Source organism: Zootoca vivipara, chromosome 1 (assembly GCF_963506605.1).
Source record: "Zootoca vivipara chromosome 1, rZooViv1.1, whole genome shotgun sequence".
Classification (NCBI taxonomy): domain Eukaryota; kingdom Metazoa; phylum Chordata; class Lepidosauria; order Squamata; family Lacertidae; genus Zootoca; species Zootoca vivipara.
The window spans coordinates 108563510-108589786 of NC_083276.1; the positions used below are offsets into that span (position 1 = coordinate 108563510).

The 26277-nt window shown below is 40.5% G+C and overlaps 1 protein-coding gene across 11 annotated transcripts in view; it reads right to left on the reverse strand.

The window, feature by feature from the left end:
• Positions 1 to 2858: 2858 nt before the first annotated feature.
• LOC118093501 (sodium channel protein type 3 subunit alpha) overlaps positions 2859 to 26277 on the reverse strand; it is a 62176-nt gene continuing 38757 nt past the window's right edge. For 8 of the 11 annotated variants that reach the window (XM_060280258.1, XM_060280249.1, XM_035132794.2 and 5 more), the window contains exons 17-26: positions 17308 to 17428; positions 16159 to 16313; positions 15666 to 15839; positions 13183 to 13305; positions 9135 to 9416; positions 8493 to 8546; positions 7995 to 8132; positions 6752 to 6856; positions 5400 to 5670; positions 2859 to 4051 (exon numbers count right to left, since the gene is read on the reverse strand). In XM_060280258.1, coding sequence (XP_060136241.1) covers positions 2859 to 4051; positions 5400 to 5670; positions 6752 to 6856; positions 7995 to 8132; positions 8493 to 8546; positions 9135 to 9416; positions 13183 to 13305; positions 15666 to 15839; positions 16159 to 16313; positions 17308 to 17428 — 2616 coding nt within the window. Of the gene's footprint in view, positions 4052 to 5399; positions 5671 to 6751; positions 6857 to 7994; positions 8133 to 8488; positions 8547 to 9134; positions 9417 to 13182; positions 13306 to 15665; positions 15840 to 16158; positions 16314 to 17307; positions 17429 to 26277 lie in introns of all 11 variants that reach the window. The other 3 variants (XM_035132813.2, XM_035132776.2, XM_035132803.2) reach the window with 1 other exon arrangement.

A 26277-nucleotide genomic window follows, 5' to 3' on the forward strand; every position in this document is an offset into this window, starting at 1 on the left:
GCCTGCCTGCTATAAATTGTTCATGATATGTCTTCTCGAATATGCATCAACCCTAAGTCCTTCAGCCAAGATGCATGTGATTGCTTTCTCTCTGGAGAGATGCTAATAGCCTTCAGTTTGGCCTGCTTAGTTTACTGCAGTATAATATTACCTTTTTATTCTGCCCAGGATTCAGATTCCAGGGTATTTTTCCTTATCAGGAAGAAGGAACCATTTGATTTCATGCGATCAAGAGCACTAACACCGCATCTGAGCGGCATTATAGATTTTGGTTGCGAGGCGATTTTTGCAGGAATAGATCTGACGCGTCAGAATGTGCTCGCTCCATCCCCCACTCAAAAGTGACGTTAACTGGCAAACGTCAAAAATAATGATTTTCAATTGGATCCAGAATAAAAGGAGATAACGAGGAGCACTGGTTGAAGCTCTACTAAAAAACAACAACGAAAAAACAAAAATGTACTGGCTTATTGCCTGCTCCAGCAAGCAACTGGTGCCACTTAATAGTGCTGGGTGCCAGGATTGAAAGCAGGATTAGAAGCAGGAGCCTTGCAGTGGTGCAAGGTTCACACCTCAGTGCCTTGCTCTCTGAACCTCTTGGGCTTGCTGATCAGAAGGTCGGCAGTTCGATGGGGCTCTGTCCCAGCTCCTGCCAACCTAGTTTGAAAGCACACCAAGTGCAAGTAGATAAATAGGTACCACTGCAGAGGGAAAGTAAACGACATTTCCGATGAGAACCGCAACCTCATAGTTGACTGGACTTAACCATCCATGAGTCCTTTATCTTTACCTTTTTCTATCTGCACAAAGCAGGGACTCTGTATTAGAAAACATCTGCCTAGCTGGTATAACAGGGGAAGGACCCTAATTCAGAGGTACACGCTTTGCATACAAAGTGGACCCGATTCAATCACTTTTATCTCCAACAATCATCTGACTCAGTACAAAGCAGAATGAAGTGGGCTCTGCCCATCATTCCCTCAAGCACTGATGATTATGTAGCCAAAACAGCACCCAAATGCTTCACCGGAATGAGTTACAAAGCAGAGCAAACAACAAAGCCTCCATCATTTTATTTCATTTTTATTTTCGTATTGTGGAGGTCTCAACTGAAAGATACAATGAATGTAAAGTAAACAAAATGACTGTGGAAAAGAAAATTACACGAATCTGAACTTAATCTTATGTACATTATGCTGCCATTTTTTTATACATTATTTATATATGCTAACTGGATAAACAGCTTGCAGAATTCTCAATACTGTCTTGGCCTACACTTTATTGTAGCCTGTTGAAATGTTAGAAGGCTGAGAGGAAAAAAACGGAGAAAAGCTCATTGATAACTGCCAACTATTGCTCAGTGATAGGAAGAAATGAGGCGATTTCATTCACTTCACTACTTCCTCTAGAAAATGAAAGTGGATCATGGAAGGAGCAAGGTGCAGTCGTAACAAAGGCAATATTCACATGTACCAGTGCCCTCCCAGTTATCTGTAATGGTACAGAATATAAGATATCATCTGCCGAGAGCTTGCAAGCTAGACCTGCTGTGGCACATGTTTGCAGAAATACACTGTGGCCAAACCATTTGCTTGTATGCTCAAATATGTACAACTATAAAATGAGTATTTACATCACAGAGTTAAACTGGTGTTTGTTTTTTGTCTTTGTTTCTAGGATTTAGGCATGAACTATACTGAGAGCAGAGGACTATACAGTACTTTTAAGACAAAGTAATACTTTTAAGACCCTATCCTTTTTTCTTTTTTCTTTGCCCATTTCCGGGCCTATTTTTGCACTACTTTGTTCCCGAAACCATTTGACCAGTCAACAGGCACCTCTGGCATGGGACGCTTTTGTCGGTTCCCTATTCCTGCTGCACAGGTGCTCGGTACTGGGAATTAACCTGTGACGGAAATGATTGTTCCATGCAGAGGCGATCTCACCTTGGGCAAAGGGCTGGATTTAGAGAAATACCTAGGACTAAGATGGTGTGTATGTGTGTGGTGTGTGCTCGGAATGAGTGATCAGCATAAGAACAATCCATTTGGGGATTTCTTTTTTTTTTAATCAACTGCAGGCACAAGAGGATTTGCCTGATCGGTCAACAGAAGGTGTAAAATTGCTTTCTTAAAAAACATCAGAGCCAACCTTGAAATACAGAAGTGGTTAAAAACTCTGCCTGGTGACGTCACGTCGGTTCCATGCAGGATCTGTTAAGCGCAGCATGCCTCCATGCAGTTTGTTTCTCTGTCTGCATGTGACAGAGAATCAGAGAGACACATGGTCCTTTTAACCCCACCCCTTCCCTCCCTCCGCAACAGAAAACCCGTTTTACAAAAATAGTCACATATAATAGTAAACACCCTGTGAATGTTTTTTTGTTTTTAATGATAAACCCACCTACACTGTGTGTGTGTGTGTGTGTGTGTGTGTGTGTGTGTGTGTAAAAATATGGCAAATGTGGCAGTTGAAATACACACAGTGAAAACACTTACCGATCAAGTGTCTTGCAGTATATTAAACACATAGGCTATAGCGTTGTGCATCTCTTGCAGCAGCCATAATGTCTGTTTCTGTCTGTCTCTCTTCCACCCTGCCGGCTGTGAGTGAGTACAGCAGGCTCCTACCCTGTTTTTACAGAGTTAGTTTGGTGACGAGGGATCACTGTCTTGTTATAGGCACTGACCTTTAGAGAGATTTATATACATATATAGATATATCTATGCAATATATTTATAAAGTATAAACTGACAGGTTTGGCATAAATCTCCCAAGGGAGTCTCGCTGACAGGATACGTACCCTTTCAAAGGCTGTAAACAAATTTGCACACAAACAGGAACGTAAAAAGTTTGCTTCACTTTTTGCTAGCCCTGGCATCTTTACTTTTGTAGTCTCTGTCCGTTTTGCCCTTTTCATATTTCTGTTTGCCTGGCTTCGTAACACTATCGTAGGAAGGCGGGGATGTAGTGGAGGAGCTTTCCTCTGTTTTCTCCAGAATCGAGTTCCTGTTAAATTTATCAGGAATCATGTCTTTGATGGGAAGGGCAATGCCATCTTTGCACTTGTCTTTATTATACATAGAGGTCACTTTTTTCACTTTTTGTTTTAAGAGGAAATGCCTGAAAGCCCGCTGGATGATCGTAGCAGACACTTCCTCTTGCTTTCGTTTCAGGGTGGTTGTAATTGGCTCATAGGACACTTTCGAAGGGTTGGCTGCCATGAACCGATCTTCCATTTGCACTCTGAGCAAATCCATTTCTTCGCTTTCTCCCAAAACACGCTTTGTAAAGGCAAACAAGATGTCAAGGCAGTGAATTCGGTCACCGCTTACCATGGGTAGATCCATCGCGATAAGCTGAATGTGGTTTGGTTTTGCAATGAGAAGAGGTGGCTCCAGAGAAGCTGCAAAATCAAAGAGTTTGCAGTACTCTATAAACTGGGTTGCATCCGGATCGAACTTTTCCCAAACCTCATAGAACATCTCAAAGTCATCCTCGCTCAAAGGCTCAGCACTTTCTTCTGTAGCAACACTGAAGTTCTCCAAAATCACAGCAATATACATGTTCACTACAACTAAAAATGATATGATAATGTAACTAACAAAGAAGAAGATCCCAACGGAGGGATTGCCACAGTCTCCTTTGACTGAACTTCCTGGGTGGTCTATCTCAGGGTCACAGTCTGGTGGCCCACTGTTGAGAATGGGAGCTAGCAACCCATCCCAGCCAGCAGAGGTGGTGATTTGGAAAAGGCAGAGCATGCTGTTGCCAAAAGTTTCAAAGTTGAACATGTCATCAATGCCCACTTCTCTCTTCACGTAGGCAAAGTTGGACATTCCAAATATAGCATAGATGAACATGACCAGGAAAAGGAGGAGGCCGATGTTGAACAAGGCAGGGAGAGACATCATCAAGGCAAAAAGCAGAGTGCGGATCCCTTTAGCACCCTTGATGAGACGCAGGATGCGACCTATTCTGGCAAGTCGGATCACTCGGAACAAGGTGGGCGACACAAAGTATTTTTCAATGATTTCTGCTAGGAACATACCTGCAAAGAAAAATATTTAATGCAACACAAGTTTCATAACCAGATGTTTCATATTGTGTAGGGGCATGAATTGGACATTGTACTCAAGATTCATGCTATGAGCTGGTTTGCATGTTGTACTGAACCATAGTTTGTTTTAAACTATAGTTTATATCCTTCTCACTCCCTGCACATCTTCAGACACAAACCCATGTGGGTGCTCTGCACAACACAACACAAACCATAGTATGGCTTGTTGTGTCATGCAGACCGTGACTGTGGTAAGACAGAAATAAGCCAAGGTTTGTCCTTGACATTTTTAACTTACCAATCATGTTTTATTTATTTAAAAAACGAAACCACTCCGGGGGTTTGCATGACGTGACAAGCTATACTATGGTTTATTTCTGCTGTGTGTGACACCCATGGAGGGGGAGGTTATGTAAGGAGTGGGAGACATTTTCACAATTAAGCATGGTTTAAAACCAACTATGAAAGAAATCTAAAGCAAAGTGAGTTCTTTTCTAGGATGCCTTGAATGTGATCATATTAGTTAGGGAAAGAGAACACAGCATGGATGTCAACATGTGAATGTAATTTAATATGTCCCAGTTGTGCTCATACTGTAAATATTAATGTCTTGCTTAGTGCAGATACATAAGACAGAGGTATACGAAGAATAACCACAGGGAAGTAGGTTATCTTGTAAAACGTCTTGAAAACGTGTGTTGTTTTTAATTATAATGTGAGAATTGTGGGACAACTATGTGGATGTAATTTAATATACATGAAGCTTAATGAAAAAACACACAAATATTCTATTTTGTCATTTGTTAATCTTCAGTTATCATAAGCACATTTTACAACTGTTAATTTGATAGCATAACAAAACTAGTAAGAAATCTAACAGAAATTAATTAAGAAATTAGTTAAAAAACATTCCAAAATGGTTTTGCTAACTTTAGAGTGCTAGTCAGACTGTGGTTAGGACATATGATGAAGCAAAGTTGTGGGTTTTTTTAAAGGATCTACATACATGATAACTTTTGTCTACAAACATCACTTATACCTTCACAGATACCTTCATGAAATATTATACATGTGTAGGGGAAAGCGTTCATCATACGGTCATATGTAACCAGCATATATGTACAGGTTTATTTTCTGCTTGTAAGCACAACAGGATGCCACAGGCAATCATGCCTTCCCATTGCTTTTACATCGTGCAACAGACAGGTGTCCATTCATCATGCACAATTATGTGGGTGTGATATAAGCACTTCTCCAGTTTGAGAAAGGGGGGGGGGAGGGACCACATTCTGTGAAAAGCTCCTCAGGCTGCACCTCCATGGAAAGAAACGGTTCTTACCTACAATGGAGAGAATGACAACTACGAAATCAAAGATGTTCCATCCGATGGTGAAGTAATAATGACGGAGTGAAATCAGTTTGAGTACACATTCTCCAGTGAAAAGCACAATGAACACTAGATTAATCCTAGATAAAATGGTTTCCATTTCTTTACTTTGGTCATCTGTTTCCACCATCATGGTGACCATGTTAAGGCAGATAAGAATCATGATGCTGATGTCAAAGGCTTGTTTCGTTACAAAATCAAAGACCATGCCTTGGAATTTGTTCTGTTAAAAATAAAAACAGAAAATGTGAACAATGTGAAAATAACTCTCTTTACAAATACATCTATATCTATCTATCTATCTATCTATCTATCTATCTATCTATCTATCTATTTATCTATCTATCTTGCCCTCTTCCTTTGAAGGATCAGGCTATTAAATCTGCTTCCTAGCACCTTAGCTTTTTGAGAAGTAATTGCTAGAGCTCTTCCTTCTTTGAACATTGTTGGAAGGCAACCAGAAAAGCAATCAACAACCTAAATTTCATCTGAGCTGCCCTAAGAGTCAGGCATGTGGTGAACCAAAATATTAAGGGCACTGCTACCTAAAGTTCCGTATATTTAAACTGGCCAACATAAAATACAGTAATTTCACCCTATATTATTTGAAAACGTAAGGGGTGGGGGAAAATGATTAGGGTATAATTGAGAATGAAAGCAGAGAGCAGGTAGCAAATTGTTGCCACTGCATCTACATTGTGGAAGCTCTTTCATCTGCCATACAAGAAGCATCACCTTTTGGTTACTTCAGAGAGTTTGTGAAGACATATTTTTTGGCTCAGGCTTTCCCTGACCCATAAGATGGGATCTGGTTATTTCTGAATCCCTCTTTTCACCTGTGCCTATTGTTGTTGTTATTACTATTATTTCTTCCAATCTTTCATCATAAGGTCCTAGGGCAGGTTACAACAATTTACAATATTAATACCATTGCTCAGTTGGTGACAGACAGCATGGGGCTGATAACACCAAGGTTGCAAGTTTGACCCCCCCTATGGGACAGCTGCATAGTCCTGCATTGCAGAGGGTTGGACTAGATGATCCTTGGGCAGCCCTTCTAACTCTATAATTCTATGAGTCTAAATATTAAAACAGCCTAAAACAAACCAGTCAAAAAAAAAAGCTGTAAACAAACTTCTCAGGTATCAAAGCCCAGGGTAAAGAAGTTTAGTTTTATTTTTTCATGTTATTTTTGCGTACTGCTTAGATTTTTTTTATTTAAAAAAGTATATTAAATGGCTTAGATAGACTTTCTACAGACAATGCTGAATCTTCAAACATATGAAGTAGAAAGAAATCCTTACCCCTGGTCTAGGTATAGGTTTTTGTGGCTTTTTAGACCCTAATTTCTTCATGGCATTATAATATTTCTTCTGTTCTTCCGTCATAAAGATGTCCTGGCCTCCAAAGTAAAGAAATGAAACGAAAACAAATCATGTTACAAACCACATCTGCAGATTAACTTATGCTCTGATTAACTGAGCGCATTTTAAAACACCACGTAAGTTCCAGCCTATACTAGAGGACAATGAGAGCCTTCATGGGCCACTGCACACCATAGGGCTCATAGCACACCATATTTGATAGCCTACCAGGCTATTTCATGGGCCTAGTTCAAAGTGCTGGTTTCAGCCTTTATGGTCCTAATTGATCAGGAAATCATGAACGTCAACGCGACCCACAAGTACGCATCCACTTAAAAGAACAGCAGGCGTCATTCTCCCTAACACCTTGCTATCCGAGGTATCATGAGCAGGTAGTCAGTATGGGTCCTGGACCAGATTTGTGCAAGAAGCCTATTTGCTTCCATTGTTGCTGTCTTTTCGACACACTGTAAATTATGCTTTTTCTTAGCATAATCAAGGGGTGGGTAGGACTTTCAAGAAGATTAATTATGCATTCACTTTGACTCTTTTCTGGCTTTGCTGCTGTGTTGTAATGTTTTTAGCGTTTTCAATGTTTCATTTAGACTTGATTGCTGTCTAGGGGTCTTTATAAAGACAGAAAAGCGGAATATATATCCCCCCCCCCAAACCCCCAAAGTTATACATTACAGGTTAATACTCTCAGGGTCTTGAAGTGATTTCATACTTTTTTATTTGATATTTTTACTTCAAGTTCATCCGTGGTGGAGCAGAAATAAATGTCAGCTTCTAAAGCAAGCATTTTAAATAAATAAAAAACTGTCTACTCTTTTAACGTTCTAAGACGATTACTTCACACCAGGCAGGACTTAGGTTTGGTGATTTAAAAAAAACCACACCAAATATTCATAGCACAGTGGTACCTTGATTTTTGAACGTCTCAGAAGTTGAACGTTTTGGTTTTCGAATGCTGAAAACCCAGAAGTAAATGCTTCAGTTTTCGAACACGCCTTGGAAGTTGAACATGTCACGCAGCTTCCGCTGAGTGCAAGATCCGGAGGCCTAGCTGTTGGCTATTGAGTCCTCGGTTTTTGAACGTTTTCGGAATTCGAATGGCCTTCCACGGTATTACGTTCAAAAACCGAGGTTTCCGGAGCATAGAGAAAACCCCTTAAATACTTATCTTCTTTTTTTGTTGATTGAAGTTATCTATGATGACACCAATGAAAAGGTTTAAAGTAAAAAATGACCCAAAGATGATGAAGATAACAAAATAAAGATACATGTAGAGGTTGTCCTCATAATACGGCTGATCTTCTACCTACAATCCAACAAGAAATTGCAGGATCTCAACATAGACACACGAAGCAGAAAACAACCACCCATTTCCTTCAAAGCACAGCAATTCAATGAAAAGAAGAAGAAAAAACAGGCTAGCATGTATATCTATCTGTATTATAAACAATGAGCCCAAAATCTGAGTGTTGTTTTTTTTTAAAAAAAGTTCCTTAGTTCAGCAGACCTATGGGCTAGTCATCTGTACGTCACAGAAAAATCATCAGTATTTTGACTGCAGGGATTGCCAAGCGGATTCCCACGAATTACCAACTGAAGGTAACGTACAAGAATGTACTCAAGAATTAGTGCTTACATGTATGATGGAATGTATACTGATACTTACATCTCTTGAATCAACAGCTGCATACATAATATCCATCCATCCTTTAAAAGTAGCCTGCAGATAAAATGCAAACATTAAGCACAGTTGAAACAAAAAATTAAAAAAAATCCTTCCAGTAGCACCTTAGAGACCAACTAAGTTTGTCATTGGTATGAGCTTTCGTGTGCATGCACACTTCTTCATCTGAAGAAGTATCTGAAGAAGTGTGCATGCACATGAAAGCTCATACCAATGACAAACTTAGTTGGTCTCTAAGGTGCTACTGGAATGAATTTTTATTTTTATTTTTTATTTTGACTACGTCAGACCAACACGGCTACCTACCTGCAATTAAGCACAGTTGTAAACATACAAACATGTATGCAGGGAATATTGATGTCTAAATTTGGCAGAGGAGTTGTATCAACACCTCCTGTGGAGCAATGGGTCAGCGCGTCTGGCTGTTAACCAGAAGGTTATTGGTTCGAGCCCACCCAAGGATGGCTGTGGGCAGAATTCCTGCATTGCAGGGGGTTGGACTAGATGACCCTCGGGATCCCCTTTCCAAATCTAGAATTCTATGATTCTCAGAACCTCTGAACCTGATCCTATGCACTGGTATTTTACGCAGGGAGTATAGAGTAGGAAAACTAAACTACTTACAACTTGAAGCAGAGCGAGGTAACCAGCTCCAACATTGTCAAAATTTACTTTCACATTTTTCCACCGGGCAGGCTGATTGTTGTTGATGAGCTCCTCACACTGAGTTTTATTGTCAACCTCGCTAATATTAAACATTTCGCCTGTCGTGGTGTTAACACAGTGGTAGAACTTGCCAGCAAACAGGTTTACGCCCATGATGCTGAAGATCAGCCAGAATATGAGGCAAACCAAGAGCACATTCATGATGGAAGGGATCGCGCCAATCAGAGCATTGACAACCACCTATCATGAAAATTGGACAAAAAAGAAAAGAAAAAGAAATCCCGATTGATCTTTTACAGCTGAAGAATATAGCTTCCAAATTTCTATTCGCGTCTTTACAATTCCGACACTTAGGCTGTTTTAAATACATATACACATATATGTGGGAGGGGGTTGATGCACGTTAACAGAAAATCCCATTTTTAAATGGTACAGTGCCAAAAAAACCCACAACCCAAGACAAAGAAGCAGGAACTAAACTCTACAGGGAAAGCAAGTAAGTGCAAAAAGTAAAATAAAACCTGATAGTGGCAAGATGGAATCGTAACATTTGTGTGCACTAGGCGGGGAAAGAGAGAGAGAAAAAAGTTAAATACCAAGAATATAAATCAAAGACTGATAACTGTGCAACAAACTAGGCCTTCAAACAGAGAATGGCTGAGATGCTGAAGCAAACAAAAGCCATGAAGCAACTGCCTGGGTTTTAAGATGTCTTGTAAAGCAACAAGACTTTCTCCATTAAGCATTCAGTCTTCAACCCTAATTCTTTAATAAGCCTTTTTAAATTTGCAAGGCTTTGTGGAAGGAGAAATGCATATTCCTGTTAAATATAGCCAAATAAATCCAAGACTAATTTATGAAATAGCTACACTTCTCTTTAGGAAAACTATGTGCACTGATTTGACTTCGCTCTAAAATGAAGATATGACTTTTGAAGCAGCCTGAGTTTTTGTTGGCAAATGGTGCACATTTCACTGGATGTTAATATTAAGTGCGGAATCCAGTTCATGCCCTTGTGTTCACAGGAGGTATTTTGATTCAGCAGAGGTGTCTGCTAACAGAAGAGAAGAGGGGGCAATTTTTTATTTTTGCATATTCCCCCTCACCACTGCAGTCCCCAGTGCCCCTCCTCCAAATTAGCTCCAAATTATTTTATTATAATCAGATTAAAGGTAAAGGGGCCCCTGACCCTCAGGTCCAGTCGTGTCCGACTCTGGGGTTGCGGCGCTCATCTCGCTCTATAGGCCGAGGGAGCCGGCGTTTGTCCACAGACAGCTTCCGGGTCATGTGGCCAGCATGACAAAGCTGCTTCTGGCAAACCAGAGCAGCGCACGGAAACACTGTTTACCTTCCCGCTGGAGCGGTCCCTATTTATCTACTTGCACTTTGATGTGCTTCCGAACTGCTAGTTGGGCAGGAGCTGGGACCGAGCAACGGGAGCTCACCCCATTGCAGGGATTCAAACCGCCGACCTTCTAATCAGCAAGCCCTAATCAGATTACCGCCTGGTAAATATAATCTAATGCCCACCACTCTTCCTTCTTCACCCTGGAAAATCTTCTCTGTTCTAATATTCTCTCTAACGTATGTGGCTACCCCTCTTTTCTTTCTCTTATCTAGGGAGGTATACACCTCACCTAGTTTTTTTATTTCTTAGGACCCTTTCATGTTTTCTCCAGAGTTTGGGGGACACCCCCCCCCCGGTTGGAAAGTGCAGAGGGAATTTGCAAAAACCACCTTCTCTTCCTTTTCCATTAGTGGACGCTGAATCAAAAACCCTTCCGTGAACACAAACATGTTTTGCATTAAACTAGATATCAAGATGTTTTGCATAAAACCCGGGGGAATGTAACGGCTTATTGCAAGATAGGTAAACCCTACATGGCATGCATGGATTGTCTCAGGGACATGTCCACCTTGCAGATCCACAATTTTGTTTGGCCTCTTCACTTGCTGAGGTCTTTGCAACCCTTCTGCACCCTTCCATCATCTTGAAACCTACAGGCACTGAACAAACCTCCCTATCCCACCCCCAACCCCCAAATCAAAAACCTAAATTATTTACTGGAAGGCAGATATCAATGTGAGCATCAGAGAGGTCAAATAATTTGCTGGACCAAACCAGAAGCCTCATATAAACATCCTAAAAGATGGCTGGGGAACCTGTAGCTCTCTAGAGGTCATTGGACTCCAACTCCTCTCAGCCATGGCTGATATAGCCAATATCTGGATAACAATATCTGGAGGGTGGAGCTTCCAAATCCCTGCCCTATAGATAGCCGTCCTTATGACTTTAAAGTAAAAGACATCACACACACTTTTCCCCAGGTGATGCAAATACTTTCTGGTATACAGTACTGCTAATGAGGACTTCTTGCCCCTTAGCCTCACACTTGAGCTCTCTTTCACTGCCTTGTTTAGTATGCCTTTTTAGTACACCATGGTAGATTTTTATTCATTTATCTATTTCATACAATTTATACACTGCTTGATCATAAAAACAAACAAACCTCAAAGCGGTTGACAAAAAAGAGAAAGCGGTAAAATCAAGAAAAATTCACAACCATACTCTAAAACCATACAAAAGTTAAAATACTAAAACAGATTAAAATTGCCTCAACTTTCTAAGCATCTGGGTTGGCTTGTCTAAACAAGAATGTTTTTAGCAGGTACCCCAAAAGGGTATTATTATAGGGAGTTCCTACCACAAGTGCAGGCACTGACACACTAAACAATCTAACAAATGTGGAACAGGTATTATATGTCACCTGCAGTAGTGGCAATTCCGATCCATTTAATTTTGCCTTTGGAAAGAAATATTGGATTCTAGGGATTATGCCGCTCTTAAAAGATTTTCTTCTCCCCGTTTGGCCTACAAGTTTGTGTGGAAATTTTGTGGGAGCCTGAAGGCTGGAATCCAGAGCAGCATCTAATTATCTCTTGTGTCAAATTCCAATAAGCAGAATTCATTCCTGTTATTGGATTCCATGACAGAACAATCTGGAATTTTGAGACCCTGAAAACTAAATTTGTGCCCTTATCATTTATGTGATTTGCACTCCCTCCGTCTTCAGGTTTAGGTACTTGGTATGGTGACCTTTATACACTGGAATATTGTGTTGTTAAAAAAGGTTTTTTATTTGAGTATAGATTCCTGACCACAAATTCACTAGGTTAAACTATTAAACCACGAACACACTCACCTGTATTCTGCTGCTGAAGTGACAGCAGTTAAGCCGTCTTCTACCGTTTTCAAGTGATGCTCAGATTGAAAACATGCAACTTTTATTTAATGCTGTGTAGCTTTGTCAGGAATGCATACAGGGCTGTGTGTATGTGGGAGTGCAGGTTATTATGCCTGGTGGGAACATTTATAACTCTTCTGCCTGCAAAAGTATCATTGAAAGTATGTGGGCAATGTTTGTTGAAAGCGCAGAAGCCAGGCATGTGGCTAAACAAGCTTTTTTTTGGGGGGGGGGGGCAGGATTGCAGCTGCTTCAGTTCAATCCTTTCGCCCTCCCATGACTCATAAGACTATGCAACATGGTAAAAATTGCCAAACAGACTATGTAACAGAGAAATATAAATGCACAATTTCTCAGTCTTTGTAACCCAATGATGATCCAAAATCCAGATTTCCTTGCTGCAAACTTTGGACTGCCTGACCTCAATATTTTAGTCCAGGAGCTGCAAAGTACACATAGCCCTGTACACTCACACACAAATCTGAGCATTCTGGAGTGTCCTAACACAACCAATGCAATCCTGAAATAACTTTTAAGCAACATACATGCAAGGGACCGAGATGTAAATGCTTGGCTGAGAAGGAAACCTCCCCAAAGACTGTAGAACTGATAAACTTTTAGAAACGCTGGTGACTGTGGCATGCAAAAAAGAAATATATATATAGTGCAACATTTCAACATGGATTTGTCATTCTTTATTCTGCGTGGATAGTCACGTTTCATGCACATATTATTTCTGGGTCATTTCATGGCTATCTCACCCTCATTCCTTCAAATCGTGACAGGGCTCTTAAAGGCCTCAAAGCTCTTAGTGTTCGAAGTGATTTAATGGCACCCAGTTCAGAATAGCCCAGAGCATTGGCTACTAAACTAACCAATGAAACCTGCAGGTGAGGGGGGGGGAAAGGTAAAACACGTTAGTGCGTTTCCTTATAATACAGACATAGAGAACAAGGTAATAATAATAATAATAATAATAATAATAATAATAATAATAATAATAATAATTTATTTATACCCCGCCCATCTGACTGGGTTTCCCCAGCCACTCTGGGCGGCTTCCAGCAAAATATTAAAATACAACAATTCATCAAATATTAAAAGCATTCCTAAACAGGGCTGCATTCAGATGTCGTCTAAAACCACAGAACCAGGATTCACTTGACCTGAGGCCCATAACTTGTCCTCAAGCTGAGGCTCAGTGTTATCCACATGACTGGCAGCAGCTCGTTAGGATTTCAGACAGGAGCCCTACCTGGAGATGCTAGGAATTGAATCTGGGACCTTCTGCATGCCAGACATGTGCTCTGCCACTAACTACAGTCTTCCCCTATTGCAAAACAGCCGTAACATGAAGGTCAGGGCCAGGCCTAGGTGTCCTGACTGCTGCCTTCAGGGTCGCTAGTAGCTGCTGCTCCCTGTCAGTTCCAGTGTATCTCCTGAGCGGGGAAGAGAGTGCAAAGAGCTTGCAAAAGGAAGTGCAACCCTGTTGTATAGTTTCCATTTCGGAAATTCTTTTCCTCCTGAAAAAGTTGCCAGAGGAGTCTGAGAGGGACAGAGGCTGAGTTGTGTGCTAATTTGGGGGGCCTTGCCATGATCCTCTTTACCCATCTCATTTCATCTGTGAAACAAAGTCCTTGAGCTCCCGCTGTAAAAGGAGTTGACTGGGCAAAGTGGTGTTGTAAAAGCAAGACACATTTCCCCACATGGGCCTAACCCTATTGTGAAACGTCTTAAGATCAGATAAGAACATGGCGGCATGTTCAATGGAGAGAAAGCAAAGTATGAGGGAAAGAATTACTCCAAACCTTTCTAAATCATGCTGGGAGGAATCTGCCGATTTAATCATACACCCCTTCAAACTGTGGATGTGTTCTTGGCTATTGTAAATTACTTATTCTTTTGTTTTACACTTTCTTGCTTGCTTCCACCCCTCTCTCAAGCAATGAGATAAATCAGAATAAGAAAAGAAGGAAGGAATGCGGTTCGGGAGATATAAGGCACTGAAAGGTGAGATTAATATGTGTTATTTTAGCCTACTTTCATTAGGCACACTGACATAACAAGTGTCAGGAAGTTGAAAGTACAGCAAGAGAATAGGGGAGCTAACCTACTATTCTTTCCCTTTGCACAGAGGGGGAAAAGGAAGTGAGCATTAGTTTCCACTCTGCTCAGGATAAATCAGGATGAAAGTTAACTCCCCACTGCTCAATCCCTATGATTTCATTGCAGGTATCAAAGAGTAGCTCCAAGCGTAGTTTTCACAACTAAAAAATAAGACTTAATCATTCTACGTTGCTCAAGGAAGCAGCTGTCCGTCCATCTGTCCTCCCCCCAAATAATCAAATATTAACAGCACTGTACTGTTCTTTACCACATATATATTTTCATATATTAGATCTTGAGTCTATATTAGATCTTGAGCCTGCAGGCATGGTCTATTTCCTTTTTCACTTTTGTACAAATAATATTTTTTTTTAATGACTGTTACTGTGTTACAAGACATTTGCGTTCCATGGTGGGTGATTTTTCTTCATGTCAGCACAATTTCTTTTTTGAACATTCTGTGAGGTAAAAATCTTCCCACTTCACATGCCCAGAGCAGTTTTCCATCTTCTTAAACTGGTGGTTTGTTGTTTCTTTTATGGTGATGCAATTAAACTTTAGATGAATTGGTGACTATGTGGCACTTGAATTGGAAAAATCAGGCAAGGGCACCACTGATGGTTCACCTGTATTTGGTTTGCTAACATGGATACATATGGGCCACTCTTCACGTTATACTGAATAATCATGATTGGAACACAGATTCATGAAGGACCCAACTCTCAGGTCAACTTTCCGGTACAGTGGTACCTTGACTTACGAACGACTCAACAACCGAATTTTTCGACTTACAAATGGGGCAAATGGCTGCACGCTTACGAATTTCTCGACATCCGAACGGAAACCGCGGTGGTTTTAGATAGGGTTTTTTCGACTTACAAATTTTTAGATGGGGTTGCTTCGACTTACAATTTTTTCCGTTTCCAATGCATTCCTATGGGAAATCGCATTTCCAATGGAACTTTTCGACTTATGAATTTTTCGACCTACGAAGATGCCTTCGGAACGGATTAAATTCGTAAGTCGAGGCACCATTGTATTACTATTCTTGATGTTATGGTAATGTTTTTAAGCTTGGGATCTAAATAATGAGGAGACTGCACAGGAACAAAGCAAACCATGGGTTTCAAGTACTTACATCAACAATGAGGAAATCCAGCCAGCACCAGGCATTGGTGAAATACATCTGAAAGCCATAGGCCACCCACTTCAGAAGCATTTCCAGAATGAAGATGTATGTGAAGACCTTGTCAGCATACTCCAGCATGGTCTTGATAGTCTTGCGCTGTTCAATATATATGTCTTCAAAGGCCTGGGGCAGAAAGGAAGGTGGAATCATTGCTTTATCGTTCACAGAGGTAAGCCTTATTTTTTTAAAATACAGGTGTAAAATTTCATTTCTGCTTCATGTTCTACTGCTAACATATTACCAAACAATTAGCAAGAGAGCAGGAATTCTTGTTCTTTTTTTAAATCACCTATCCTACAATAAGCTATCTGTGCATCATGATTATTTACCAAACATTTCCAAACCTGAAAGTAACTGTACTAGCCACCATACATTCTATAATGTCCACTGTAAAATCTGAGAAAATAGCAGGTGTTTATTTTTTTAAAAATTTTTTGCTCACCAGAGCACCACTGCTGAGGAGAATCATAAAAACAATGAACGTCTCAAACCAGTTGTGTTCAACTATGCTGTAGCAGGTTTTCCTAAAATTCCACCAGATTTTTCCTCGGCCATCTTCTATACTCACTTTGCAACATGGGAACTTCTTGATGCAGCCTGTTTACAAGGATATTAAACTGTTAAATTTTGGAATAAATGTTTATGGTTATCTTTATTTCAGAATTTTAAAGAAACCAGCCTTTCCTCCACAGAGTCAAGGACTGTATATATGGAGTCCCCCCCCCATTTTATCCTTATAATAACCTTGTGAGGAAAGAGGATAGTTGCTGTTTTAACACCTTAATGTTAAAAGGCACATCCTAGGGGTGCCATTTTTCAGAAAGCAGACACCCTGAAAATTGCTAAGCTGCAATTGTTCAATTGACTTGTCTAAGATCCTTTGAAATCCTGGTAATGTCCGGGAAATTCGAGATGTACGGCAGCTATACCACATCCAAAATCCATTAACCACATCCAGAAGTACTGATGTGTACCGACAGTAATACTCTCCTTAGGATCCCTTTATAGGGATACCCAGTGTTTTTTTGGGGGGGGGGGATGCAAATATGTACAACCCCTCCCCACCGTTCAAGACTAGGGATTTTAGTCCAATGCCTTATCCACCCAAGTTGTGACACTTGCTATGAGGCAAACAAACCCCCCCCCTCAAGACCAACAAATTTGGCTGGAGGCAAAATTCCTTCCTGGCCCCAAATACCTATGCCAAGCAAAAACTTCTGTAGCAAGGAACCAACCAAACACTGTATGATGAATATGCTCTGAATAAAGGGAGGGAGGGAGGGAGGGAGGGAGATCTGAAATCAACAGCAGTGAAGGTCTAGAAGGTGGCCCTAAATTTATGCCCCGGATGTGGAACTGAATGAAGACCCTGCAGAGTCTATGCCCATTTCTGCCCCCACTATGTCAGCCTCCTGAGCCAACCCGTGATCGGTCAATTTCACTGGTGGGCTAAATTCAAAATCCCACCTTGTATTCCGCCAGCTGCTGGAAGCAGAGAAAGAGTTTTGGAAATGGCAGCAAACTGTGCCACAGCAAAACTGCAGTCCGCAGTTCAGGTGAGAAAAATTTGTCAAACACAACTCCCTGTTACCTTCTGTAAAACAGGCTTCAGGTTCAAGAGCCTCTTCAGGTTCAATCTCTGCCTGTTCGCCCTCTCCAGGCGGGGCAATATCAACTGTGCTGCCTTCTGATGAGCTGGTTGCATTTAACTTCTGAAAATAAAATCCCACAGAAAAAAAAGGTTTTTTTCCCTCCCTGCAACTTTATGCCACACTCAAAAGGAGATAGCGAAGTATGACAGCACTCTTCCGAATTTATATTGGCAGTGCATAGCAGATGAAGCAACAAATTCTTATCTATGTCAACTTGGAAGGAAGCCCCATTGAGTTCAATGGGTTTACTCCATTCTCGGTAACTTGGGTATAGGATTGCAGCCTAAGTTTGCTTGTTTTGTTTTTAATGCAAATAAAAGCATGCTATTCAAACTGTGTTTCCCTTTTCTCACAATAAGCCTGAGTATTTCCTTATGTTGTTGAAAAGCAACTGTGTATAGGAATTCCCAGCTCTACCTCTCTTTCAAATCAGAGCCAGTGAAGGCGGTGAAGGTCCTGTGTGAGTGCCTGGAGGCGGTTGGAGGATGGATGGCGGCTAACAGATTGAGGTTGAATCCTGACAAGACAGAAGTACTGTTTGTGGGGGACAGGAGGCGGGCAGGTGTGGAGGACTTCCTGGTCCTGAATGGGGTAACTGTGCCCCTGAAGGACCAGGTGTGCAGCCTGGGAGTCATTCTGGACTCACAGCTGTCCATGGAGGCGTAGGTTAATTCTGTGTCCAGGGCAACTGTCTATCAGCTCCATCTGGTACGCAGGCTGAGACCCTACCTGCCTGCAGACTGTCTCGTCAGAGTGGTGCATGCTCTGGTTATCTCCTGCTTGGACTACTGCAATGCGCTCTACGTGGGGCTACCTTTGAAGGTGACCCGGAAACTACAACTAATCCAGAATGCGGCAGCTAGACTGGTGACTGGGAGCGGCCGCCGAGACCACATAACACTGGTCTTGAAAGATCTACATTGGCTCTCAGTACATTTCCGAGCACAGTTCAAAGTGTTGGTGCTGACTTTTAAAGCCCTAAATGGCCTCGGTCCAGTATACCTGAAGGAGCGTCTCCACCCCCATCATTCTGCCTGGACACTGAGGTCCACTACCAAGGGCCTTCTGGCGGTTCCCTCGTTGCGAGAAGCCAAGTTGCAGGGAACCAGGCAGAGGGCCTTCTCGATGGTGGCGCCCACCCTGTAGAATGCCCTCCCATCAGATGTCAAAGAAAAAAACAGCTACCAGATTTTTAGAAGACATCTGAAGGAAGCCCTGTTTAGGGAGGCTTTTAATGTTTAATAGATTATTTTATTTCATTTTTCTGTTGTAAGCCGCCCAGAGTGGCTGGGAAAACCCAGCCAGATGGGCGGGGTATAAATTTATTATTATTATTATTATTATTATTATTATTATTATTATTATTATTATTCCAAAATAAGTGGGGCTGGATAACTATTTGCAAACTCCTTCATTGTATTATATTAAATTTAGGTGTGTTTGTTGTTAATTCCTCACCCACTCACTCAAGAAAAACTGGACCACTAAAGAGAGAAATGATAGAAAATAGCCTGTTGTCCAAAATGTCTTTACTAATTTCAGAAGAAGAGTAAACTAGCAAATTAATGTTAAAATAACCCTGCTATTTACTGTAGGACTCCATTTATTATTATTATTATTATTATTATTATTATTATTATTATTATTATTATTATTATCCAGCTATTTTTAAAATAGGCTGCTACTTTGCCATAATAATTTTGGAAACCCAGCCTGAATTGGATTCTCATGCCTGCTTGTCAGAATTCAATCCACACAAAAATCTAGCTGAGTTATGTCAGTGTGCTGGTGTGAGTTACCACAACATATGGATATTACTGGTATGTGCATCTATGTGTGTGTGTGAATTTGCATTTTAATGTAGATCCAGGTGCCCCACGCTGCCACATTGCCATCTGCCCAGAAACAGCGCCATTTAAGGATGAACACAAGGTTCCTGGCCACCACTAAACAGGTGAGGCAGCTACTACCAGCCGTCAAGCATGAGGAAAGCTTTCCCCCACTATTGAGTGTCTGCCTGGCTTTTTGTGGCATGCTGTCTCTCATTGAATGAGGAACCCAATGGAGGGACCCCTGTTCTAGGCAGCCAGACTGAACCAAAATGTATAAAATACCAAATTACATTTTACAACTTTGGATAGAAAATTATACTGCACATGGAGACTTCGCCCATATAAACTTTGTAAGTAGATGGGCACTTGACAGGTTTTGCAGTGCAGTGGCCGTGAGTTTAGCACATTATTTATATTATAATAAATCTTTATTGCGGTCCAAAGACCCATAGAACAATTCCAGAACAAAATACAGTTAAGACAGCCAACCACGAAAGAGAGAGAAACCTAGGGGGTCATTTTGTTTTGTCTTGAGCTTGATTATCTTTGTTTCTTTTGACTTCCAAAAGAGACTTTGCCACGGCCAGTGTAATATCATTAGACCTGTCATCCAAAAGATATTTAATATGGGAGGCTTCAGATTCTCCTGGGAGATTTGCCAGTAGGGCTTTGATCAGTTGGTCCCTTGCTTGCTTATTTATATTGTATCCAACAGGAAAGTTGTATTAGGCAGTTGTTTATAAATTCCCATGCTGCTGTTTCCCCCTTTGGGGAGAGGGGACTCTCTGTGCATGCTCAGAGGCATTCAGTTCAAAGCGCCATTAACTGAGTACAAAATTGGCAACTGTATGGTTACGCTATCCTGGCAAAGGAACATCTTTCACTAGATCAGCATCTGATGGAGAACTTGTGAATTTGTCCTATATTTACCGGTATGCATCCTCATGTGTTATATTTGGAATAGCTTTTTAAATGTTAACATTAGCATGTTCTGAAATAGTTTCATTAGAAATTCATGCATTATGAAATATTATATAAAAAGCAAAAATAATTACCAATAATAATAGCAAACTGTTCACACACAGTTTACACAGTTTGCACTAATGCTAGAAATCTTGACCTATATTTTTAGCAAATTAAATGAAGGTTGATCTAAGTTTGTTAAAGCAATTTGTTTGGCAATAGCACTGACATGTCAAAGGGAGGATTATGCATATATATTTCTGTTTCATATGAAAATACAAAAAGGAATTCTTTGAGCTGGAAACCTATGTGACCACATAAAGTAATTATTCATGCCCTCTTTGTAGTTGCTAATTACATGAATGGCATCATGTCTAACTTGGCCCTGATGGTGCAATTCCTTAAGTGGTGGTGAAGAGTGTGTAATTTTACTAATTTTGTGCTGTGTAGAAGCTGACTAAAACTGAGCTTTTACAGAATTACATCACTTGAGAATTTGAGCATGACATTTTTTTTATTAACCTGGTTGCATTTGCCGTTAGGCAAATTAAAAAACCAGGAAGAATTTTCCAATAGTTAGCTTGCCGAAACAAATTAAGTTTAAAATATGAGAATAAATATGAGAACCAAGATGATAGATTAAGTAGTAAAATCAACCATGCCTTTATACAAGTAAATAACCCACTCAGTCACTGGGTTTGAATGTTTAGGCTGCAGTCCTATTCAGACATTACACAAATGAGGAGGGGTGAGCAGAATTGCACATGGACAACTCATTCAGTATAAAGTCTGAACTAATGTGAGTAACAATATGTTTGTCAGAAAGTAAAATTCAGTGTTTGGTTACTTTCGTATTAGAACATTTCCAGCTACTTACTTTAACCGGGGGATGAAGAAACTGGGATTTGGGCTTTCACAACTGCCCATTGCAGAATTTTGCTTATGTCTGCAATCAAACTCAAATGCCATTGTTTTAAATTTGCAATGGCATATATGCCTAATGATATATATATTTGTATATCCCATAAACTGATTTCTCAGTTGGCATTACAGCAACACAATCTTTACCATGTGTCGTTTGTAAAATATATATAATGTGAATATACTTTACTTTATTCACTTTTTAAATTCAACATGATCATCCCCCAGCTGCTTGTGCTTCCTTCCTCTCCTTCCCCAGTTGGATAGGACTTAATAGCCAAACACAGCAGGAACAGCAGTTATTTCCTAACATATAAAACAAAACATACCTTGACTGTAAGAATGCTGATCCTACTTTAAGCAAGAAAGGAAGTTTTAAGAGCTCCTTTTGAATTAAGTCGCATTTCTTAACTAACACATATTTTTAAAGGCTCATTCCATCCTGTCAGTACAACTTCAAAGGCTACCTCAAAGAAAAATTAGGTCCAGTCGTGAATGACTCTGGGGTTGTGGTGCTCATTCGCTTTACAGGCCGAGGGAGCCGGTGTTTGTCCGCAGACAGCTTCCGGATCATGTGGTCAGCATGACTAAGCCGCTTCTGGCGAACCAGAGCAGCACACGGAAATGCCGTTTACCTTCCCGCCAGAGTGGTACCTATTTATCTACTAGCACTTTGATGTGCTTTCGAACTGCTAGGTGGGCAGGAGCTGGGACCGAACAATGGGAGCTCACCCCATCGCAGGGATTCGAATCGCCGACCTTCTGATCAGCAAGCCCTAGGCTCAGTGGTTTAGACCACAGCGCCACCTGCGTCCCTTCTTCAGCACATAGTGAAGAGGATTTGTGTTTCATTTAGTTGGGTAAATTGAAAGCAAAATGCCTCCCAACTTGAACAGCTATATATTAAACAAATCCATGTGTTATTTATCTGATATTACACAATTTAAATTAATCAAAATTGAAACCATTAACTTAGTGCAAAATCTGCAACCACCCAAACTGGTTTAGATGTAACACGATACCATGGTCACTGCTTCATGAATGAGCTATGGTGAATCTTGGGCTCATGCACTCCCCACTCCCTCCTCCTGTTCCTTTGCACCTGAAAGATCAGAAGCCTTTGCTTCTAGTTTTAAACAAACCACAGCTCCCTATGGCATCCATTAAAACTGTGGTGAGAACAAACCTTGATTTCAGTTTCTGTGTTGTTCTGAAAACACAGATGGAACAAACTATGGTTCCCTGAACTTGGATGTCACAGGGAACTGTGGTTAGTTCAACACTGAAAATTCCTGATAAGAAAGGTGAGAATTGTCAGATGGGAAGTTCACAAGCCTGAGGCATGCCACGACTCATCCGTAAAGTGGGGAATAATGATTCCTTGTTATCTATGAACCGGGTCAATGTGAGCATTATTTTTTTTACTGGCTACAGTGCATCCTTAAACGACAGAATCAGGCCCAAGTTTAAACATCTCTAATGATTCTAACAAATTATACCATTCATGCTACATTTAAAAGAATTAAAATCCTGACACCGTAATTTAAATTTAAAAGAACAAAATGAAATAGAAGTTGGCAGCAACAGGTATCTCTCCTCTGATGAGTATTCTTATTCAAACAAGCAAACTAGGAAAAACATCCTCATATAACTTATACCCGGGATGGGGATCCTGTGGCTTTCTAGATGTTGTTGAACTCCCAAAAGCTTCAGCCAGCATGTCCGATCATCAGGTGCATTGGGAGTTTGGGCAGCATTTGTTATGGGCACAGCTTCCCCATCCCTGACTTACACAAATACTTTTGCATATTTTTTAAAAAACGAACCATTCGACAAGATATTATCAGGCCATTTTCCATTAGAGACCTCTCAAAGCTCACCGCTGTGCACTACTAGGGAGGGAACATCATATTACCCGCAAGGAACACACTAGAAAGCATTTGTTGATGATGCAGCATTCCCAAGGCCTGAATCAGCAAAACAACATGCTTGACTAGAGCAGAAGCCTGTGCAATACTAGTGAAACTGCACCAAGAAAAGCAGAAACCCACCTTCTTCTTCTTTTAAAAAAACGATGTTATGGAAATAATAATAATAGGAATCATAAAACATTGGGTAGTACGCAGCAGTTATCATCTAAATAGGAGTACGGGGTAGGTAGCAATAGGACAACCAGTTTAGCAGCCTCTTTTGGATCTGAGCACAGCTCTTGATTTTTTTTTGCCCACAAAAGAATAATCAACACAAGCTTTGCCCAACAGCATGTTAGTGGGGCCCATTTCCATTGTTAAAAGCATTCACTTAAAACCTGGTCTTGCTCTCATTTGCTTTTTGCTGGACACTGTTTCAATGGGAGCAGGAGCAGGCCATCATACAAATGTTAAAAGCTTTACAAACCATTTCATGATTCAGGTGACAGTAAAATAAACAAAGGGATTCAGCCATTATAAATTATCAGGAATAAGTCAGCTTGAGATATGGTTTGAGCATTCTAAATTGCCCTGAGACTTGACAAACTCTCAGATAAATCATTATCAATTTCTTTTACAATTCAGTCACATTCTGGTTTTTTTTTGTTGTTTTTTTAAAAAAAGGTTTTAGTTGCGTTGAGAGTAAGACAAAAATAAAAATGTTTCTCACCCCTTCAACCAAAGCCTCTTCCTGAACTGAAGCCTGGCAATATTTGTGTTTTATATTCCAAGAAAGCAGTCCTCAACAATTTGCTTAAAATTATTTCTTAATGTCTTTCTTAAGTTTACCAATAGCGCACTGATCAGGGTGGCCAGTTGTTGCATTGCCAAAAGATAGGATTTGTATAACTAAAAAAAGGAAAGTAAATCAATTTGCAAAAAATAATAATAATGGGTCTGACTCCCCCAAGAAAGCTCAACAACTTTGGTTAATCCAAAGGGTAGATCACTGCCAGTGTTATTATAGTGGGAGTAGATCGCAGTCTCCTGGAAGTTGGACATCCCTGGTCTAGGACAGGCATCCCCAAACTTCGTCCCTCCAGATGTTTTGGACTACAATTCCCATCTTCCCCTACCACTGGTCCTGTTAGCTAGGGATCATGGGAGTTGTAGGCCAAAACATCTGGAGGGCCGCAGTTTGGGGATGCCTGGTCTAGGAGAACGCATTGCATGAACTGGACCATTATGTAATGTGTTTCTCTACCTCTGATCCACATTAATGGTGGGCAGGAGGGAATTCACTCCCACAGTAAAAGATATGGCCAGATAATGGGGAACGTTGCTGTGGGGGATGCAGATCCCTGTAGCAGATGTAGTCTGTTTTGGACAGCAAACCACACAGAAAGGCATTCTGTGTGGTACCGCCTCCTAGCCCAGGAGTCTCATCAATATTTTTTTGCTTTTATTTGACCTGCCTGTTAGTGAACAGCAAAATGTCAATAATAGAATTAGTCACTTTATTTTGACTTTAATTTTTTTAAAAAATTGGCTATTACCTACTTTTGAGGATCAGAGAAGATTAAAACCTGAACAAACCAAGTTGTTTTTAAGAGTTCTAACTCATTTGTGAATAAGTGTGAAAGCTCAGTGGCTAGTACAAACTCCGCAATATTATAAGATCTTGTGATTTCATTATTTCCACAGCTTTCAGCATCTTATTGTTAAAGGCTAGTATGCACCCAACCATCTCTTCACTTGCTGCTTGCCTGGCAGCTGCCACTGAAACCTTCTGAATTGGAACAGCAATCATCACTCAGACTGCAGAAGTATCACTCTTTTTTTTTTTTGCTAAAACATCAACAAATGTTTGCTTTAAAAAAATTAAAGCAAATGTTCTGGGAATTTTGAAAGCATAAAATTGACTATAGAGCATTTTCTGAAGAACGAATATGAATTATTGGTTTGAATTTGGCATTTATTCTGTTTTACCACTATTAATATCCATGTGTCAAAATCAAATAATTGATCAGAAAACATGTACCCCTTTGGGTTTGTTTCTTTGTTTTAAATGCATTGTTTGATGAAGAGATTTATTATTATTATTATTATTATTATTATTATTATTATTTAAAAAATAAACAACAATAAGGGTACAATCCTGTAATCCCCGGGAGGTATCCCAGCAACCGTAGGATACAGAAGACGTCCCTCTCCAATGGCAGAGAGGAAGCAGGTTTGCCCTGGAACCTTCCTTGTGGTATCCATGGAAACCTCCACAACCCCCCCCCTTCTGCTATTAATGCTCCAGCACAGATAGGGAGAGAAAATGGGTGGCTCAGGGCAGAGCCCAATACCACCTCTGACATGGGAGGGAAAATATGTCAGCCTGGGAGCTGGCATATTTATTTCCCTTCCAACCTCTCCACCTACTGCCTTGCTTGGTGCTAGATTGAGAGTGCTTTGGCTGTTCTTCCAACCATAGATTCTCCCTCCCCTATACAATTGCTCTGCCCATAACTACTTTTTTGCCTATAGTCTGTACCGAATCATAATATATATATATGAAAATCCTCAAACAAATTCTAGAGGAATTGTATTAGGTTTAGAGAACCTTGAAGGACAATACCTTGAAAGAACAGTTCAAGAAAGATGTGTATGTATATATATAGATAGAACAGAGAAACCCAGGAAGCAATTAAAATAGGAAATTATATTCATTTAACGTGTTGTCGTCCCCTTCTGAAGAAGACAGTATTAAATATGTGCCACATTTATAAGGGCTGAATCAAAAAGGGTTGTTTTTATTGTTTTTAAAAACTATGCATGCTCCCTTTTTCCCCCTTGGCCTTTGGAGAGTTCAACATTCTTGTCAGTTCATGATCCATCTTACAAAACCTATAGGTCATGCAGTAGCTATTGAACGGGCTTGATAATCAAATACATCTAGAAAAGTCATTAGCAGAATCAAAATGTATGTTGGGGTTGCCAATCTTGCCTGACCATGCTGTGATGTGTGAGTCACAGGACTCAGCAGAGAGCAGCTGTGCATGTCTAGACCGTCTTGCAATGGGCAGGGAAGGAAACATAGCTCGGTAGCATGCAGGCCAGTCAATATTCACCAGAAAGTGTGATTATGTATGTATAACTTGCTTAGGTAACCTGTGCAAGAGTGGCGGTACGTTGAATCTACCTGGTTAAAAAGGACCAGAGCTGCATTCTTGATTGCTCCTGCTTGGTTTTACCCCTGTGAGAAGTAAGAATGGCAGGCAATGAAGTTCATGAT